The following is a 19,995-nucleotide window of genomic DNA, read 5'->3' as shown; positions in this document are numbered from 1 at the left end:
GTGCTTGTGTATTGGCTATACACCAGCTATTCGCTGCCTGTGATGCTACTCTTTTGCCTGATGCATCTATTAACTTTGACTCTTTATCTGGTGGAGGAGCCTCTCCTGTAGATAATGAATTTGCTCTTTTACGAGCGTTTGAGACCACCAGCGAGTCTAGAGGTACATGCCCTTTAATAAATATTGGGTCCTTTGGAGCCGCTTTGTATTTTTTATCAATTCTTGGGTTTAACACCCTGGCTCTCACTGGGTTTTCGAATATTTCCTCTGTGTGACTGAGAAGACCCTTTAACATAGGAAGAGTACCTGATGTTCTCTGTGCATTAGGTAGAGTCTCTAACAAGAAATCCTCTATTTGGGGTTCTGTATGCATATCTAGTTTGTGATATTTTGCTGCCCTATTAATGAGCTGCACAAAACCTGTGTTATCATCAGGTGGTGAAGGCTTTGAGGGATATAGCTCTGGGTCATTGTCCTCATCTGACCCTACATCATAATTTTCCCATGGGTCCTCCTCATCTGGGATAGTTTCGTCATCCCCTTGAGGTTCTCCCTCCCCTAGATCACTGTCTACATCTGACTGAGGTGTAGCTGGTCTTGGTGTGGAAGGTGTAGGAATATTTGGCCTATTGTGAGGAATAGGAGAAGAGGGTGTGACTCTAGGTCGAGGAGAAGCAGGAGGAGTTATATTTGTCCCCATTGTTCTCTTTTTTGAAGGAAGAGGTTTATCTTCTGACTATTCACTCTTTCTCTTCTTCGTGACCACTTTCCCAGTTTGTGGATCAATAAACAAGATCTTTTGTTTGGGATCTGTCTGTTGCTCCTGAATCGGTACCGAAGATCCTGGTTCCGAGAGGTGCTTTTGTTTTCGATCGTCAGATCTTGTTGTTTTCGACACCAAATGTCTGCTCGATTCCGACTTTCTGGGTATCGAGTGTCTTTTGGGCGATAAATCATATTTATGTTTCGACATGGAATGTTTCGATACCGAGCTTTCCCTTGTTTGTAGCCTCGGTGCCGAAGTCGATGTCGCCCTTTTCTCGGATCCGACATGGTGGGAGTCCGAGTGTTTCGGTTTCAGTTTCGGTTTCGTTGCCGGGCCCGAGGGCGGGGCGTCGGAAACTTTTTTCTGCGGTTTGACCGGGCCCGAGGGCGGGGTCGTTACCGCACGGGGTCGGTTTTTCGGTAAGGGGACGTCGTCACTCACGGTTTGTTGCTCGATGAGTTCTTCGACCTCCGACTGGTCCCCTTCTGACCCCGACTGGTCCTCTTCTTCCTCGATTTGCTCGTCTCCGAACAGCTCCGGGATCGCCTCCGCCTGCATTCTGGAAACCTCGTGTCTTCGAGCTCGACGATTTCTAATCGTTAGCTTGGAGGAGAATGCTGCGCAGGCTTCGCAGTCCCTGGATTCGTGTTCAGGCGATAGACAGAGGTTGCACACCTCGTGTAGGTCCTTGTGTGGGAACTTAGCACCACACGTTGGACATTTTTTGAATGGAGTCCTTTCCATGGACTCCTGGCTTGACTGCGTCGAGAAAGGCCTCCTGTTCTTCGACGTAGATCCAAGTTTTTCTCTTCGATTTTGAATTTGCAACCGTTGGAATGGAAATGAACGCGTTCGATAACAATACCGTCGAATTGGAAAGGGAATACGCGCCGATAAATCACTTTCTTCTGAAGTTGACCTGGAGCGTCTCGATCCTCATCCGAACCCGATGGCGGAAAAAAACAATCTAAGGATGGAGCCGATGCCCATGCGCACTACCAACCAAGGGAGGAGTCACCAAGATACAAAAGACTCTCCAAGAGAAAAACAAAGTGCAATCATCCGAGCCCAACACCAGATGGCGATCTATTCATAATGTACCATCTGCAGCCCATATGCCTCGAACAGTGAATTAGGGGCTAATGAGCAAGCAACACTGCCCTGGATAAAATCTTTAGAGAAACTATGGCAGAATATGCTGATTTATTTAAAAGAAATCAGAAGCTCCTGTATAAACCAAATGGGGAGGAAATGCTGGCCGTGTTAGGCACGAAGGATACCAAGGGGCAGATTTATGAAGGGTTTGCGCCACGTTTACGCCGCCGTTCCGTGACGCAACAGCACGGAAACGTGGCGCATCCCTGCGCCCTATTTACAATGTGACGCATCTAGGAGATGCGTCACGTTGTACAGCACTGCGCCATGAGGAGGCGTTCCTGCGCAGGGGGGGCGTTCCTGCGCAGGAACGCCTCCTGAAAGTGGCTGAGTGAAATCTATGAGATTTCACTCAGTCACTTTCAGGGCAATGCTGCGTCAAAACCCTGCGCCTGCTTGAAGCAGGCGTAAGGCTTGAGGCAGCATTGAAAGAATAGGCCCCCCCAGAGCATTGCTGGAGCTGCGTCGCGCTTGCGACGCAACTCTAGCAATGCGCCACATTTCCGGCACAGATGCGTCACGCATCTGTGCCGTTTTTGCCCCATGGGGCGCCGCATCATAAATGCGGCGCACCATGGGTGGTGTAGATGTGGCGCACTGTGGCGCATGTTAACTGGCGCATCCCTCGGGATGCGCCAGTTAACATAAATCTGCCCCAAGGTGCGAAGGGGGGAACATACAATGATAACGCCCTTAAATCGATAGCACCGGAGGAAGACTGGGTCAGTTATCTGTCAAATATATATTCAACATAAATAAGAACTCTAGTAGGCAAAGGCACAACCCAGACGAGGAACTACTGTCGTATTTATCAGAAAAGGTTATAAAAAGATAGCTCAATCTCTTAAGGGAAGCTGGCCCGGACAACCTTCAGGCAATTAGTATAAAGACCAATATGGAGTGGTGGTCTAAGTTCTTCAGCATTGCTTGTAAACCCGTTATCATCTCGGGTGCACTTCATGATAATTGGTAAAGTGCATTTTAAGGCCAATTCTGAGAAGAAATGACCCTTTCCGTCCCAAAAATTACTGCCTTATTAGTCTTCTGGATGAAGGGGTGAACATCTATTAGAAAGCTATACTAGAAAACTTGAAAGATATGGAGTAGCATCATCTAGTTCTCACTGAACGAGGCAGCTTTCAAGAAGGGCACTTGACGATGGACTATGGTTTAGTCTATGGGCAATGGCCCAAAAAGGTATGTAAAATAGGGAGAATTTGAAACTAGTTGCTTGGCAGTACTACAAAAGCAACACTATCGGATTCGGCCATGGTGGTGCTGGATCACTTTCAAATAACGTTTTACTCAAATACAATTTAAGGCAGGGTTGTGTTCTGGCCCCAACATTATTTGCACTGTACCTTGCAGACTTACCTCCAACTTTATAGACTACTCATTCATTCTCTCCAAGGATGGGGGCAACATACACCCTAACTACTATATGCAGAAGATTTCAGGGCTGATGACGAAGCCAGTCGGGCCGCCATCTGAGGTCCTGTTGGGGGCGGTCAGACCACCAAATGTCTCTTGGGAGGTGGTGGATCTGACCGCCGGATTTCGATGCATGCATTGTGTACTCTGACTGACTGCTTAACCCCTTCGATGCTGATGACGAGCTCAGCTCGTCATCAGCCACGGGTGGCGTGTGCTGATGACGAGCTGAGCTCGTCATGTAAAACGGTTTTGAGAAAAAAGCCGCACAGCGCAAAAATCACCGCAGCAGCGATGCGGTTAAGGACCGCCGACTCCGACAGCTTTTCTCCAACCACCGAGATGGCGGTTGTAGACAAACTGCATCCATAGAGCTGTACAGGGGCTCCGACTGCCGTCCAAATTACGATTTGGGTTTCTGATGACCCAACCATGGCGTTCTGACCAGCTGCCTCGAGTCGTCGGAAGCGAAGGATTTGGGGTGCATACTCACCCCAATTCACTTCTCTCCAGTAGTCTGCACAGAGTATCCTTTCCTCCAGGTCCACCTTACACCTCGGAAGCTGAACCCCAATGACAACAATCCTGTGGGTGCCAGAAACCAGGTAAGTCCTTCTGTGGCATGTATTCCCATTGACTGGACAGTGCACATTCTGCCACACTCCAGCAAAGAGGTATGGGGGCATACGCCATATCCTCACATGTCAGGCATGTATGGACAATTCATATGAGCTATGTACGTGTTTGCAGCAACATATTCAGGGGTATGTGCTCTGCCATAGCTGCAACCACAGCAGTAGCAGCGGCTGCATTGTAATACGGCGGGGGCAAACTTCCTGGTCTCTGCAGTAGTAAAGGACCCACGAATATGGCGGTTGAACGGTCAGTTTGACCGGGATTGTCAGGCCCTTAGTCATATAGGATTTAATGCAGATAAGGTTACAAAGAAAAAAAATGCCTTTCATAAGTACTGTTAGAACAAGAAAATATTAATAATAAAAAAACTAAGTTTTTAATAGTTACAAACGTAAGTCTTTTGGGAGGACATTGGAGAAATGTTTGTTAAAAATGCTTTGACCTATAAATATTGGAGTAAAATGTTTAATAGTAAGCTGCAATGGAAGCTGCACCTAGATAATTTAAATACTTGGGTGTTTTTTTACAGGAGGTGGGATTAAGAAATCTCAAAGAGACATTGAGGCCCCTTCAATCAAACCTGTGTTCACAAAGCACAGAGCAATGGTTCTCCTCACTACTGCTATATGGGGCCGAGATTGTATGCCTGGGGTTCCAGATACGTTTGGGGGTTTTGGAAGGTATAAATAGAATAGCAAGATTTTTAAATCAGGCAGCTACTCCAATGAGTATTCCGACGCTGAGTGGAATGCAAGAGAGCATGTATTCTGTTTTAATTGTATCTTAGCTGTATTTGGTCTGTGAAAGCCTTGCAGAAACTATTTCTGTAGGCTCATATGGCACTGTTAGGCCAAATAGGACTGGATTAGCCCTCAACATCCTTTAGAGTCAAGCCACCTTTTCTTCATAGCCAGGCTGCAAACATGTGTAACTGCTGTGTCTGACACAAACACAAGGTACCTTCGTTCAAACTGTCTGTTGGCCGCAGTACGAGCCTGTTTGCTTGCCTCAAAAAACTTTCCGAACTGTCCCTCAGAATTATGATTGTGAAGCAGTAATACTGGAAACAACGTTGAACTCCATTGCATTTTTCCAAAGCACAAGTTTCTGGCCGAAATAGCTAGCAACTGTGTTGGACTTGGCCCATTTTGCAGGGTCATCCCTGTACTTTTTGCCTTCCTCCTGTATTTTGTCTGACCTGTTTTTGTTGGTTTTATGACTCTGGGCACTTTACCACTGCTGATCAGTGCTAAAGTGCATATGCTTTCCCTATTGTAAATTGTTGTATGGATTAGTGATTTCATAATTGGCTGGTTTGGTTTACTTGTCAGCCCCTAGTACAGTGCACTGAGTGTGCCCAGGCCTTGTAAACCAAATGCTGCTAGTGGGCTTGCAGCACTGATTGTGCCACCCACAGAAGCAGCCTGTAAAAGTTTGTCTCAGGTCTGCCATTGCAGAGCCTGTGTGCAGTCTGGTACTGCCATGTTGACTAGGCACGTGAACCCACTTGCCAGTCCCTAAACCTTCCCCTTTCTTAATGTCAGACACACCTATGGTAGGCCCAAGGGCAGGGTGCATTGTAAGTATAAGGTAGGACAAGCCCTGATGTGTGTGGCATGTTCTAATAGTGAATTACAGTCATTTTCGTTTTTCACTATTGCAAGGCTACCTATTCCCCATAGGCCAGAATGGGCAGTTTGATTATTCCATTTTATAATACTAACTGACTCAGGGAACTAGGTAGAAATTCGAGTTTAGTATGCCTGAACTCAGAATGATGAAATACATCTTTTAGTGAAGTTGGTTGTAACATTCTGTGTTTGAAAATACCACTTTTAGAAAGTAGGTATTTTCTTGTCTAACTATCCAAGCCTGCCTCTACTAGGTTGTGTATTCCTTGTCTGGAGTTTGAGTGACAGGGCTGGGGGATTCCAGGAGACAGGGTGAGTCAGCCCAGTGGTGAACAGAGAGATCTGCATCTAGATGGGAGGGAGGAGTTGCACCTGGGACCTGAATAGGGCTGTGCCTTCCCTCCACAATGCTGGCTCCACCTCCTGTGGTGCATCTGATGTCACTGCCATGCACTGTGAAAGGAGAGAAGGAGTCATGTCAACAGAGTGCTTCAGGGCTGTGCCTTCCCTTCACAATGCTGGCTCCACCTCCTATGGGGCATCTGATGTCTCTGCCCTGCACTGTGAAAGGAAAAAAGGAGACGTGCTTCAGGACTGACCAGAACTGGTTTGGACTAGGCAAAGGCCCCTCTGCCCTCAGAGGACATAGGATTTTGGGGTATAAGTATTGGGACCCTGATCCCAAGAAATTAGATCACTTTTGGACAACAAGAAGAAACCTTTGCTGAGGAGAAGAACCTGAAGAAACTGAGGAGAGACTATCCCTAAGCTGAAGTGCTACTTGGGGGATTGGTCTGCAGTGGTTGCCTGACTGCCAAAGAAAGGAACTTTGTGTGCTTTATTTCTACTTGTGAAGGATCTCCAATGGCTTGAGAGAAGAGCTTGGCTCCTGCTGAAGTCTCAGGGATAACAGACTTCAACCCCCAACTCCCCAGAGTTCTTTGGAAGTGCCTGCTGCTGTTTTGGGCCTTCTGAGGGACTACTTGTCGCAAGGAGCTGGAAGCATGACTCAAGAGGGAGAAGGGTGGCGCCGTCGCAGCCGCTGCCATCGCATCGAGGATGTCGCCGCTGTAGCTGACGCATTGCACCGCATCTCAAGAAACGTCCCGCAACCGTGAAGAAGCGTGTCGCCGTCGCAGCCATTACATCGTGGATGTCGCCGCTGTAGCTGACGCATTGCACCGCATCAAGAGAAGCGTCTCGCAACGAGGAAGAAGCGTGTCGATGTCGCAGTCGCTGCATCACTGAGTAAGGATGTTACCGCTGTAGCTGTTGCATTGCAGTGCATCACAAGAAGCGCCTCGCATCCACGTAGAAGCGTGCTGACGTCGGAGCTGCTGCCGTCGCATCACTGACCAAGGGTGTCACCGCTGCAGTTGTAGCCAGTCGTGGTCGGCAGTAGGAGTTCCTGCAGGGCGGTGACGTGAGGAGGGGGAGGGGCAGAGTGGGGGGTAGTAATGTATGGATTACGGAGTTTAACAGGTAAGTAAACATAAATAAATAAAACGAACTTCAGTGCGTGCACTGCATCACCAAATGCGATGCAGTGCGCGCAACGAAATGTGTTTTATTTATTTATATGTTTCCTCACCTGTTAAACTACATGATCCATACATTACTAGCCCCCACCGAGCCCCTCCCCCTCCCCACGCCACCGCCCTGCAGGAACTCCTACTGCCGACCGCGGCTGGTTGTCGCATCGAGCGGAAGCGTCTCGCATTGTCGGAGAAGAGTGCGCCTCCAAAACCGCTGTCGTCGCATCACTGAACAAGGGTGTCGCCGCTGCAGCTGATGCATCGAGCCGAGACTTCTCGCAACATCGAAGAAGTGTGACGCATCAGGAAGATCTTGACATCTTTATTTCTTTGCACCGGATCTTTGCCGCATTTCCATCTTGCCACACTTTCGTTGCCCTGCGTGTCGCATCTTAAGGTACATTGACTCAAAGTGTCGCATTTTAAGACCTAAGAGAACTAAGCTAAAACTACCATTTTAAGTACAGTATTGTGGATTTTTGTCGTTTGTGGTCTTGTGTTAAATCTTTATAAAGAATACTTATTTTTAATATACAACTTGTGTGGTGTCCATCTGTAGTTTTGTCACTTGATTACTGTATGTGTTTACAAATGCTTTGCACACTGCCTCCGAGATAAGCCGGTCTGCTCGTGCCAAGCTACCAAGGGGGTGAGCAGGGGTTATTTTAGGAATGTACCCCCTTACCCTGACTAGACGCAAGGGTCCCTATTTGTCACAGGTACCTACCTGTGCCAACCAGAGACCCCCAAATCTAACAAACTGTTGAACACATGTGTCTTTGCTGTGCGACGAGGAAATATGTCTGAGTGAGTGAGTGAGTGAGTGAGAGATTGATTATAAAAATGTGCACAATATTTTAACATACAGGATTTTAGATTGGGTGCCCCATTACAGATTTCAAAAAGAGAATTCAAGGAGAGGTGTGCTTTGGGCTCTAGAATTAGAGATCTGAAATACCTGGCCACTAGGAAGTCTACCACTCTTCTTAGAGAATCCTGGATAAATTCTACAACATTTCTAAATTTGTCTGGTATACCCAACCCACCTAAGCGATTGTTAATCTTAAAATTTCCAGCAGGGTTGAACCCAGCCTTGCACTAGCCGAAGGGATAAGAAATATTAGGGATAGTGAAGGGAACTGTGGATGAGGCTTAGGTGGGCATTATTCGCCATCGGTACAGTGGCCCTATGGGTCCTAAAAAGTGTAATACCAACCAAAACTAGTGTATTTTAATATTAGATGCATTATGAGGCTGGGAGTGAACAGCATGACACCTTTCGATATTAGCAACTCGCTGTTTCTTTCCCGAGTCCAGGTCCTGTAAGATAGCTGCAGTGCCAACGGGACCCTTTCACTCAGGGTTTTCACTGGAATTCAAAAATACCCCCTTACCATGCAGGAGTCCACTGTTCCGGACTCGTAGCCCGCGCACAGCATTCTGGATGTGATGGTTTTCAGGTCGAAGTAGGACTGGCATTGGTCGAGAGAGATAATTCGGACTTCTCCTTCCTGAAGCTTAAAGGGCACTGCAACGAAACAAGGGCACACGTCATCACGTGCATCTCTCAAACGAGCAGTTATAGGACAGTGAACCAAGGAAACACAAACTACTTCATAAAACAATACAGTAACATGTGCTAAGTGACATTTGAATAAAGGCAAGGGGATGTATTGTATCGAATGCACTGGTGCCGGCGCAATACTACACAGATATCTACGTGCCTAACGGGTGCAGAACTGCTTTTACTCTGACTGACCAGTGGAAAATGTCATTCAATTATCGCAGCGCTCGGTTCATTGCAGTGTTGGTGGTGCACTGCACTGGTGGCGTTAGTGTCATATGCCCAGGGACTGCTACTGTCCGCACTGGCGAACGGAAGAATACGGAGGCCACTGGTAAGTAAGCGAGTAGAGAGGCGCATTGGTGTCTGGTAGCAAAAAGTGCTGCTGTGTAGAAGTGGCATTGCAACATGGGCCACAGGTGTTCATGTAGGCAGCAAGTTTTTGTTTATTACCGCCTTCAAACCTTTAAGGTATGCAGTCGCCATACTAGGATTACTTCTTTGTGCAAAAAGAACATTTATAATCAAGGAATGGTAAGTTCAGGGGGGCTCATTTAAGAGCCCCTGTGTCACTTTTGCGCCACCGGTGCATCACTTTTTGTGACACACCAGTGGCATAAAAAATGCGCCATGTTGCGCCATATTTATGAAGTGACACATCTAGGTAGATGCGTCACTTCGGAAACCCCTGCGCTACATTATACCTGCGCCAGGTATAATGTATGCAGGGTGGGCGTACCCCCGCAAGACAGGGTCGTAGGAGCGGTGCAGCTAAATCTATGATATTTCGCTGCACCACTTCTAGGATGCCAATGCGTCAAAACATTACGCCTGCCTCATGGCAGGCGTATGGGTGACGCAGGCCCTTTCACATGGGGCTTGCCCCATCGAAAGGAACATTGCTGGAGTTGCGTCAGGCTTCCGACACAACTCCAGCAATGCGCCACTTTTTGTGCTTACAGATACGTCAGTTATACTGACATTTCTGTCCTTCCATGCGATATGATGCGTCATATTGTAAATATGGCGCATCATTGGTGTCGCAAGGAGGGCGCACTGAGAAGTAACGCATCGCTGCTTTTACGCAGCAATGCGTCATGTCTCATAAATGAGACCCAAAGTGTTCAGAAAAAATCCATAGAAGCTACAAAGCCATTCAGCCGACTCTTCCAGGAAATGCCACCAATGAGGTCATGCTTCTGCCTTTTCAATGACATACATCTGTAGAGACCAAACTTATTTCATAATTGTGACACCGCTTTAGCGTAGAAAGCACTGGCGTACAGTAGGGAGAGGATACCTACTCCTATTCTTGGACATACCCCAGCATGCCTTTGAGGGGCGGAAAAGGCTCACAGACACAAACTGGGCTCTGAGGCACCGGATGTGAACACATGAGGCTATGTGATTCCAAGGAAGACTAAGTCCGAGAGACCACTGATGTAAGGTTCTCAAAGCACTAGATGACAAATGCAAAGCCCCTGGTGAATGAGCAGATATCTGGAGGCTAGAAAAAATGTGTATGACATGTAGTGAACACCTGAAAAGAACCAGAGATTAAGCCTAACACCAGAATCTAGAAGAAGTGAGGAAAACAATGGGCTATTCAGGAGAATTACCCATACAGAAACCCTGCATGGTGCTTTTAATACCACCCAAAACCTGAAACTTGGTGCTATTGGGGCCATTTAAGTTTCAGAGACCTCAGTGGCGAAACATTAACAGAGAAAGACCTCTAGGGGAATTACGATAAGGTTGGAAGAGCACCCGAAATGCCAGGCCCGGTATTTACAGGATGATCAAGCCCCTGGTATGACCAAGGTGCATTTGCACATAACAGAGCATATTACTTGTAGCCTGCAAATAGCAGAAGACCTTGTTAGTCGCTGCACAGGGTGTGAGTTGCATCACAGGAATAAAGTCTCAAGTGTCAGGGTGAATGCCAGTATGAAGGGTTCTGTGGAGTGGGAGCAAATCGTCAGTGTTACTCTAACATAAAAAAAGGACTCAACCCGGGTTGTAGCTACTATTGGTGCAGCACGTGCAGTGGCACCAGGGCCCAGAGTTCTGAGGAGCCAATCCAGACCGATACATTTCTGTACTTTACTGTCCCAATAGCAGTCAAAGGGGCAATTGTCCTTGTCTGCACCAGGCCCTCTGCATCCTTGCTACACTAATACGTACAGCACTGCATTTGCCCGTTTCAGAACATGGTGAACCTATGCACTGGCATTTGCTGCATGCACACAGATAACCACAGATGGTATGTTACATTTTCCGCACATCATTTTCAACGACTTACTATTAGAAGGCATTTTTTATAAATCACATATTTATTTACAACGCATGTAAGTCGTCGAAAATGTAACATAACAAGAGGACCAGTGGTCGAAGTGGGGAAAAAAACGTGGGGAACTGTGGGCAGAGAACCAAAGGACGGGAATAACCCATGGATTGGATCAGTGGGTGGAGTCAGAGGTGTGGCCAGAATGCCCAAAACATTCCAATCTTTAGTATTTGTTTGGCATTTCACTTATCAGTTACAGCTTATTATGTTATTTAATTCAACCAATTGATACAGATGATTATTTAAGGTTTAATATGAGTTATTGACATTAAAATACATTCACAAAGTGGGATACGTTTCCAATCACAGATGTCCCAAACACGCTTAGAAGTGGAAGCACAAGCCATTTGTTTCCGAGCCATGGAGTTTCTCTCATCAGCACTTCTCCTCAAGGGCAGTTCAAACATGAATAGCAAGGTAGTTTGCAAATGTTTTCTATATAATTATGCCACTGCCATATTTGACACATAACACATATGCTACATAATCTGACAATTTTAACTTATAAATTGTTTGTAGCTCGAATGGATCAAAAGTTCCTAAAAATGTGACTTGTGTTGCTGCAAAGTGGACAGCCCTTTGAAAAGGTTGGCTGATCACCTTTCTCACTGCTGTATTTGTATGTTACACTGGTACTAATAAGGCAAAATCTTTCCAGAGACTGTTTGCATGTGAAATATGTCAAAATAATAAAGTATCAGAAAACATAGTGCAATACGCTGCATTATTTAGTCAACACTGCAGCATCATTTTGTCCTCCTTTGCTGCATAAATCAGGTGGCCCCAAAGCAAGCAACACATGTTAAAAGTGCTTGTAAATGAAGCAGAGAGTCTAAGAAGTTTGCAAAGTTTGCAAACTTAGCTTGGTTTGTGTGCACATCCTGCATTGCTGATCCCTGATGAGTTGCATCTACTATTACTGAAACAATGCCAATGGAGGTACCAATAGCTGAGGCAGACTCTCCTCAAGGGCAGGGCCAGCTTTAGTGCTTGTGGTGCTCTGTGCAACAATGTTCGTTGGTGCCCCCCAAAGACTACCTCTGCCACGGATTCCCTCACTACCCCCCTTTAACAGTGCCCCTCAAGTCCCCATAACTACACTCTCTCTCAGTTGCATCTAATTTGATTTACAGCATCACTCATACCATTGTAGGGTGTCAGAGCACTTTACATCACACACATTACACAGAGACAATCAATTATACGTGTGAAAATCACTGTATAGGAAATGTTACATAAGAAAAAGGACTACAAGGTATAGGAGTCACACGACAACCACACTAGTAGGAACTATAGTTTAATATTGATTGGTTTTTGGGGGGCAGAGCCAGGCCGGCGGCCAAGATGGTCGCCCGGGCTCCCGGCTCCATCGACCTTCTCCCCCTGCTGCTGGATCCGGCTGTCGAGGCGGCGCTGCCGACGTATTTTCGGACGTCGGAATGGGACCTGACCCGCCAGGAGTGACTCCGGAGGTTTTCGAGCCCGGGTGACGAAGATATGTCTTCCCGGTCGGCGCGGCCTGCGCGGGTCCCGGAGCCGGGACCTCGCGTTAGGGCGCTGCCGGCCGCGAGCGGAACAACAACGGCCAGGAGGATCTGAAAGTGCCGGTCACCCGCCGGGGCGTATTGCCCTGCCCCTAGCGAAACCCTGGCTCTCGCTGCTTAATGCCGTCCCCCTCGAGCTGGGCGGACCCCCCCCATCTCTCCTGAATGCTGCCCTGCGGAATGGAGGACTGGGGTGTTGCTCTTTGTCTCCTTGCTGGAGCTTGGCGCTACCCACCTGCGGCAGACAATACCCCGCGCTTCCAGGGATCGGAGCCACTTGACTTTTGGTGATTTGGCACTGTTCGGATACGCTGGGTACAATGTATGGGACCATCGGTTGGCCAGTTTAAGATGGCTATCACACCATATGCAAAGGGGGGGACGCCCGGTTGGTGCACAAGATGGCGGCTTCGATGAGGGCTCCGGCGGCCCTTACGCCGAGGGCCCCGTTTGGTGGCGTCACCCCCATGGAGCCGTTTCCGCCCGCATGAATGGCGATGCACATCTCAGGAGGAGCGGTGGGATCGGATGCCCCCCCCAGTGTTCGGGCAGTACAACTTGAGGACTAAGCTTGCATGGTCATCAGACCCCGGCACTTGTGGAGATAAAAGCGCGCATGATGCTGGCGGCTTTTTCCATGTGATTTTGGTTCAATGACTCCCTCTCCAATTCCTGGTAAGGCCCGGATGGGTGTTTCTACACGTCCCTTCATTTCGCTGATAAGAGTGAGTTGATGCGTGAAGCCTCCTCGATCGTTGTAGAGGGATTCGTTGGAATGGCGCCTGGTCCGTGGGCGCATGGAGTCATCGGGGTTTCCATCAGATGTGAGGCTAGTGGGGACTCATCCGTTGCCCCCTTCTTTTTGATGGCTTACATCGTCATGCTGCCCAGTCAATGTGGACTGACCACTCGTCCCAAACCGGACTTTGTCAAGCTGTGCGGGAGGCTGTCGTGGGCGATGAACGGCCCTAGGAGCGTGTTGTGACCTAGTGTTCTGCAAGACATCCTGCCTTTCTTTGGACATCCCCTACTAATGTACTCTCGGTACCTTGCTTGCTGGGCCACGTACTGTATGGACTGGGACTCCTTTCCGACTTTGACCGGGTGGGTCTGGGTTGTAGTGGGGCGATCTCCTTCATTTGCTACTGAGCGGGAGGGTTATTATCGGGAGTAGGTGACTGGGTGAACTGGCGCGACGACTGCTGCTCTGCTTCGGCGGGTGTCCTGAACATTCTGAAACAGCGCTGCTATAATTGTATGCTACGGGGGGGGCGGGGGCCTGTACTGGGGCCCCCCACTATATCTTTTCCTTTTCTATTTCCCTTCTCTACTATATTTCGGGTTCTATATTGGGCGACAGGCACGCTGCTAAGGGGGAGGCCATAGCCGAAGGCAGGGGTGCAGGGTGGGGGGCTAGGGGGGGGGGGGTAATACTGTTTTTTCTTTTTCTGTTTCTAGGGCCTCTTTTTCTTTTCCTTTGTTTCTTTCGGCTTTCTCTCCACTCTTTCTCATTTTCCTTTTTTGGGAACCGAGTAACGGGTTGCTCTCCGTGTGTTCTGGTGGTGCGAATTGCAGGGGTGGTTGACTCTAAAATGTTTGCGTTACGGCGGACATACACTGTACTGGTAGGTGAAATGTTTAGCTTATTGTTTATCCTGATTAATGTGCGTTAACATCACCGTCCTGCCTGCAGTAGTCCTGTCCGTGAATATCCTGATCTTTGCTAACCCCTTGCTTTGGTATCACTTGATTATGCAGCAACAGATTCTGTTTCTCTTAAAACTCTAAAAATGAAACCTCATTAATCCTGGTACCGATTTGGTACAGACATTATCCTGAGCTACAACGAGGCGTTTGGGAGGCGGACTGTTGAACTTTTATGGCTTGATTGACTTACTTTGACCGCCTCTGTACTACTGGCCGGCTGTGCTGGTTTTAGGCCTGTGATTGTAACTGCTCTATGTGACAATAAAGGTTTACCAAAAATTTTTTAAAAAAATATTGATTGGTTTTGGGGAACACAAACTGAGAATTTAAAACATAATACCATGGTTCGCAGTTCTCTCTAATAATCAGGATTTATTTCCATCTGAATGAACACCTTTTGCAACATTAGTATAGTCAAAGTCTGGGGGGGGGGAACATAACGCTCTAATTTATACCTTGCAGTTTGCATGCAGCTCTTAGATGACAGTTAATAGTTCACAGTTCTATGTTAGGATTTTAACTTATAAACCGCATGTAACAAAAGGATCTTTCTGACAAAAGCAGTAGCCCACCGACCTATTTACATTATATGCACTCTATGATCTGCATGGTACATGTTCTTTGCAGCAGGCACATTAACCCTCTGCACTACCTTTCAATGAGTCCAAACTTCCACTAGACAAAACTCTGATCTCTCTCTAGGAAGTACATTAATCACCAGAGTTATCATGACATTTTTATTGTTCCCAAAAACTACTGGAAGCCAGGAAGGAGGCAGCAAGTGTTTTTAAAACCATAATATACTTGCAAACACAGCACCCACACTCAAAGTCAGCACTCAGTGCGGTCATACTGGTCGCACTGCCCTAGAGTCGGCCCTTCTCAAAGGTCCTGTGACCTCAGTGACCGAGTCACTGTTGCTCTAGGGCAGAGGTCTTCAATCTGTGGGGCGCGACCCCCAGGGGGGTCGTGGAGTCCTTTGAAGGGGGTCGCAGATTCGGTCCCTGGCTTGGGCTGATGAGGGTGCTCATGGCGAGGCCTAATTCACACCGAGGTGTGAAAAACATCGAAGCCTCATTAACAAGTAAAAGACTTGTCAAGTACTCGGGTGTGGCTGTGTGTGTCCCTGAAGCCGTTTCGAGCTGGGGGAAGTCGGGGAGGGGGGCTGGGGGAGCAGGCTGTAGTGTAGCCTGCCCTTTGAGGTCAATGGATATGCGCCTGGAGCTGTGGGTCCCGTGTCACATCCCCCGCCACCAGCAGGGAGGCACAGAGATGCCCTCCCATGATCGGGAAAGAAGGAAAAACACGCATAGAGATACTGACTCCCCCCCCCCCCCCCCCATGAGAAAGGCACAGAAAAGGTGGGTGAATGAATGATGGGTGGATGGATGGATGTAAGGATGAAGGATGGATGGATGTGTGAAAAGGTGGGTGGATGAATGATGAATGGGTGGATGAAAGGGTGGATGGATGAAAGGGTGGATGGATGAAAGGGTGGATGGATGAAAGGATGAAAGGGTAGCTGGATGAATGATGGATGGATGGATGGATAAAAGATTGCATGGATGAATGATGCATGGATGGATGTGTGAAAAGGTGGGGGGATGAATGATGGGAGGATGGATGAAAGGGTGGGTGGATAGATGAAAGGGTGGATGGATGATGGATCGATGTATGGATGGGAGGATGAATGGGTGGATGGATGTATGTATGGATAAAAGGTTGCATGGATGAATGATGGATGGATGTGTGAAAAGGTGGGTGGATGAATGATGGGTGGATGGATGGAAGGGTGGATGGGTAAAGGATGGATGTATGGATGGAAGGATGAAAGGGTGGATGGATGAAGATGGATGTATGGATGTAAGGATGAAAGGTTGGATGGGTGAAGGATAGATGGATGAAGGATAGATGTATGGATGTAAGGATGAAAGGGTGGACGGATGAAGGAGGATGGATGAAAGGGTGGATGGATGGAAGGAAGGATGAAAGGGTGGACGGATGAAGGATGGATGGATGTATGGATGGATAAAAGGTTGCATGGATGAATGATGCATGGATGGATGTGTGAAAAGGTGGGGGGATGAATGATGGGTGGATGGATGGATGAAAGGGTGGGTGGATGAAGAATGGATGTATGGATGGATAAAAGATTGCATGGATGAATGAAACATGGATGGATGTGTGAAAAGGTGGGGGGATAAATGATGGGTGAATGGATGGATGAAAGGGTGGGTGGGTGGATGGATGAAAGGGTGGATGGATGATGGATAGATGTATGAATGGGAGGATGAAAGGGTGGATGGATGTATGGATGGATAAAAGGTTGCATGGATGGATGGATGGATGTGTGAAAAGGAGGGTGGATGAATGATGGGTGGATGGATGGAAGGGTGGATGGGTAAAGGATGGATGTATGGATGGAAAGATGAAAGGGTGGATGGATGAAGGATGGATGGATGGAAGGATGAAAGGATGGATGGATGTGTGAAAGTGTGGGTGGATGAATGATGGATGGATGTGATGAGGTCTAACAGGCACATTAATGGTTGTCAAAAGATGATGATGAGGAGTACCAGTTTCTAGAAACTGTTTGTCAGAAGGGGGTCCTTACCCCTAAAAAGGTTTTACAAGGGGGTCTCGGCATCAAAAAGTTTGAAGACCTCTGCTCTAGGGTGTGCTGCTTCGTAGGCCTGCCACTAAGACTGGAGGTGAACTTCAGTATGGATTATGGGGGACAGGCATCAAGGTTAACCTACACTTGCCACCGCAAGGGTCCATCTGCTGGTGCTAAAACACTAGGGCTTCCAAGGTCTAGCTGGGCCTTCTAATGGGAATGTGCTCCCTCAGGAGAGTGGTCTGGTGGACTGGTCATGATGGCTGAACTTTGTTCCCCAGTTCCAAATTCGGCAGGTCTGGTGAGAGTACCACAACCTCTTCCCAACTGAACACCATACTGCCCTGAGAGAAACTTGCACTGCCTTCAACTACAACCCAATTGTAACCCGCAGTAAACAACTGGATGCAACATAAATAATTCAAATTACGCACTAGACAAGGGCAATAGACTGCCCCAGAAAAAAAAGTAACAACATTCCAGAAAAGCAAACACTCATAGGGAATGCAAGATTAAGTAAAGCATGTGAAATGTAAGCTGGAACAACATGGTTGCCTTAAAGCTTTAACACTCATTATCCTGAAAAGCTAAGGACCGGATTACAGGGCTCGAAAGGGACACGTTTCAATGTCCATTGCTTATATCTTTACAAAACGTAAGCAGCATGGTAAAAAGACCACATCCGTGAACACAGAGCTGCGGTACACATTTTGTTTTCCAATCCACCCAGCAATCAGGCATTGCAGTACCTCCAGGATTGCTGCACTTCCCCACCTGGGGAAAACAATGCTGTTCAAAGAAAGACAAGAAAACAAAAGTAGCGCTTCACTGGCAAACTCTGTGAAGTGACACTAATGTGTTTGGGTGCGCATAAAATCAATCTGGCCACTTTGCCTTGCTTTATTATTTATTTTTTTAATCTATTTTTCGTATTTTGAACCTTTTATACCAGAGGCTACACCGTGGAAAAGAAAAATGTCAGAAAAAGACAACAAAAGTTTTAATATTTTTTGGATCCATTTCACAAGGGAACAAATAAACACAAGGAGAAAAGAAATGGTGAGAACTGTTTCTTGAAGCCATGGTATTCAATTAGTGAAGAAAAGCAAGTCATAAAGAGAGGGTGTAAGACAAGAAAGAGAGGGGGACAGCTGCCAGCGGCAAAGCAAAAGTGGACACTGTCGTTGTCTTCTCTGGGTAAGAAGGAAAAGAGTCCTTTTCCTTTTTTGCCCGCCTACCCCTCCCCGAACGCCGAGCCTCCTCTGCGGGCCTTGGCTATTTCTGCCTTCCTGGGACAGATGATTTAAATAAAAATTTAGGGGAATGGAATCTTTTGAATAAAAGAAGTAGGGGCACGCCGTGCCCATCCGATCCTGCCCCCTTCGACCACTGTAGAGGACTGTGCTGCTTGGAGCATCAACTGGAACGTGCTAACAAGTGGTAGTGAAGCCCCCGCTCTGCCAGCTTGAGCGAGGGTGCCTGGGACAAACGAAGTTGTTTTACGGTCTGTTAAACAAAGATTAAAATGGTGAAAGAATGGAAGAGAAACGTTTGGAATATAAAAAAAAACATAAGTTAGAGGCAAATACAATGAAATATCTTGAAGGAAGAAAAAAATGCACATAAGAAGAGAAAGAAGAAAAGTTAAATGGTAAGAGGGAGAAAAGGAATTGGAGGGGGAGAAAAAAAAACTTGGAAAAAGGGGTGGTGGGACCTGACTGAGAAATCAAAACGGGAAGTGAGAAAGAAAGTGAAGCTGAAAATAGAATGAAATATTGGAAAGAAGAAATAAGAAAGGTGGAAGGTCAATGGAAGGAATTCAAGAAGAAAGAGGGATGAGAGAATGGGCAAAGGAAATACAGGAGATGATAAAATAAGAATGTGAGAATAGGATTAAGGAAGGGAATGATGGAAAGCAGGAAGACATATTAAACATGAATATAAAAAAGAACAGACAGCTCAAAAGACACCTGCAAGAAGAATGGGCAGAACAATAGAAAAAACGGAATTAGAAGAGAATGAAAAGAGAGGAAATAAATAAATAGAAATTAGTAAAGAAAGATGGAGAGAAAAAGGAACGAATGAATCAGAGAAAGAAAGAAAGAAGTCAATGGTTGTAAATGTGCAGTTTTTGGCCACATTCTTTTCAAATCATGCTCTAACACGAAATCATTCTGAGGCGTTATCCTCTGGGCAACAATGCCTACTATCTCCTTAATAGAAAAGGTCGGGATCGCTCGCTTTGCTAGGGCATTTCGTTCCATGTGGCTCAAAGTGGGAGGGGAGGGGGGCGGTATTTTATTTTTCTGTCTACTCCCTTGCGTACTAACACATCACGGAAATGTCTACATGCAGCAAATGTCGGCACATGAGTTTGCCGTACTTTGGAAAGGGTACCGACACAGCAAATAAACATGAACATTAATCACTGGAATATCCAATATTAAGCATTAAACCCGTCTTGTTTTGGAAGCATACACGGCCTTTCATCATCTCTGCTGCGAGGTTCAATTCCGACGAAACACATCAGATACTTTTAGTTGTGATATTGCACGGTGGTCACCTTGACTTTGGGCATGCTCTTCTAGTAATAATAATCATTTCGGAGCAGGCCTGCTGCAAATGGAAAGGCCCGACTCAAAAATCCACTCTCTTCAAACCAGTGTGGGTAGCGCATGCCATAAATTAGAAGGAAGCCACACATTTGCATTATTTTACCTATTTACTGTATAGTTGGAAAAATATCCGTTAACATTGCTGCGTTGTAATAGTATGCAAAGAAAAGGCTGTTTGCATTACATTAGGTTGAAATGAGTTCCAACTGCTTGCGTTATTAAAAACGCAATGTAGCAGATTACGTTGTTTTTTCCTCCACTGTAATGGCTGACAGTGCTTAATTTGTAAAATATGAAGTGCAGGTGCTCAAATGTTTGTTGGAGGCCACACCTACTTTTCTCTGGCTCCACCCACTTTATCCGCTGGCTCCACCCACTTACTATATTAGCTCCACCCACCTTTTCAACTGGGACTGCTAAAAGTCAGAGGTAATATATATCTGGCTG

At 46.8% G+C, this 19,995-nt stretch overlaps 1 protein-coding gene across 1 annotated transcript in view; it reads right to left on the bottom strand.

Moving 5' to 3' along the window:
* The window catches only part of CORIN (corin, serine peptidase), a 1,855,778-nt gene that overhangs the window by 18,695 nt on the left and 1,817,088 nt on the right, over window positions 1-19,995 (bottom strand). The window contains exon 21 of the mRNA XM_086962682.1: window positions 8,549-8,682. Coding sequence (XP_086818808.1) covers window positions 8,549-8,682 — 134 coding nt within the window. The remainder of the gene's footprint in view (window positions 1-8,548; window positions 8,683-19,995) is intronic.

The sequence above is a fragment of the Lissotriton vulgaris genome, chromosome 3_1 (genome assembly GCF_964263255.1).
Source record: "Lissotriton vulgaris chromosome 3_1, aLisVul1.2, whole genome shotgun sequence".
In the NCBI taxonomy this organism is placed as follows: domain Eukaryota; kingdom Metazoa; phylum Chordata; class Amphibia; order Caudata; family Salamandridae; genus Lissotriton; species Lissotriton vulgaris.
The sequence above is the reverse complement of the archived record's forward strand: the minus strand, read 5'-3'. Positions and strand labels throughout refer to the sequence as shown.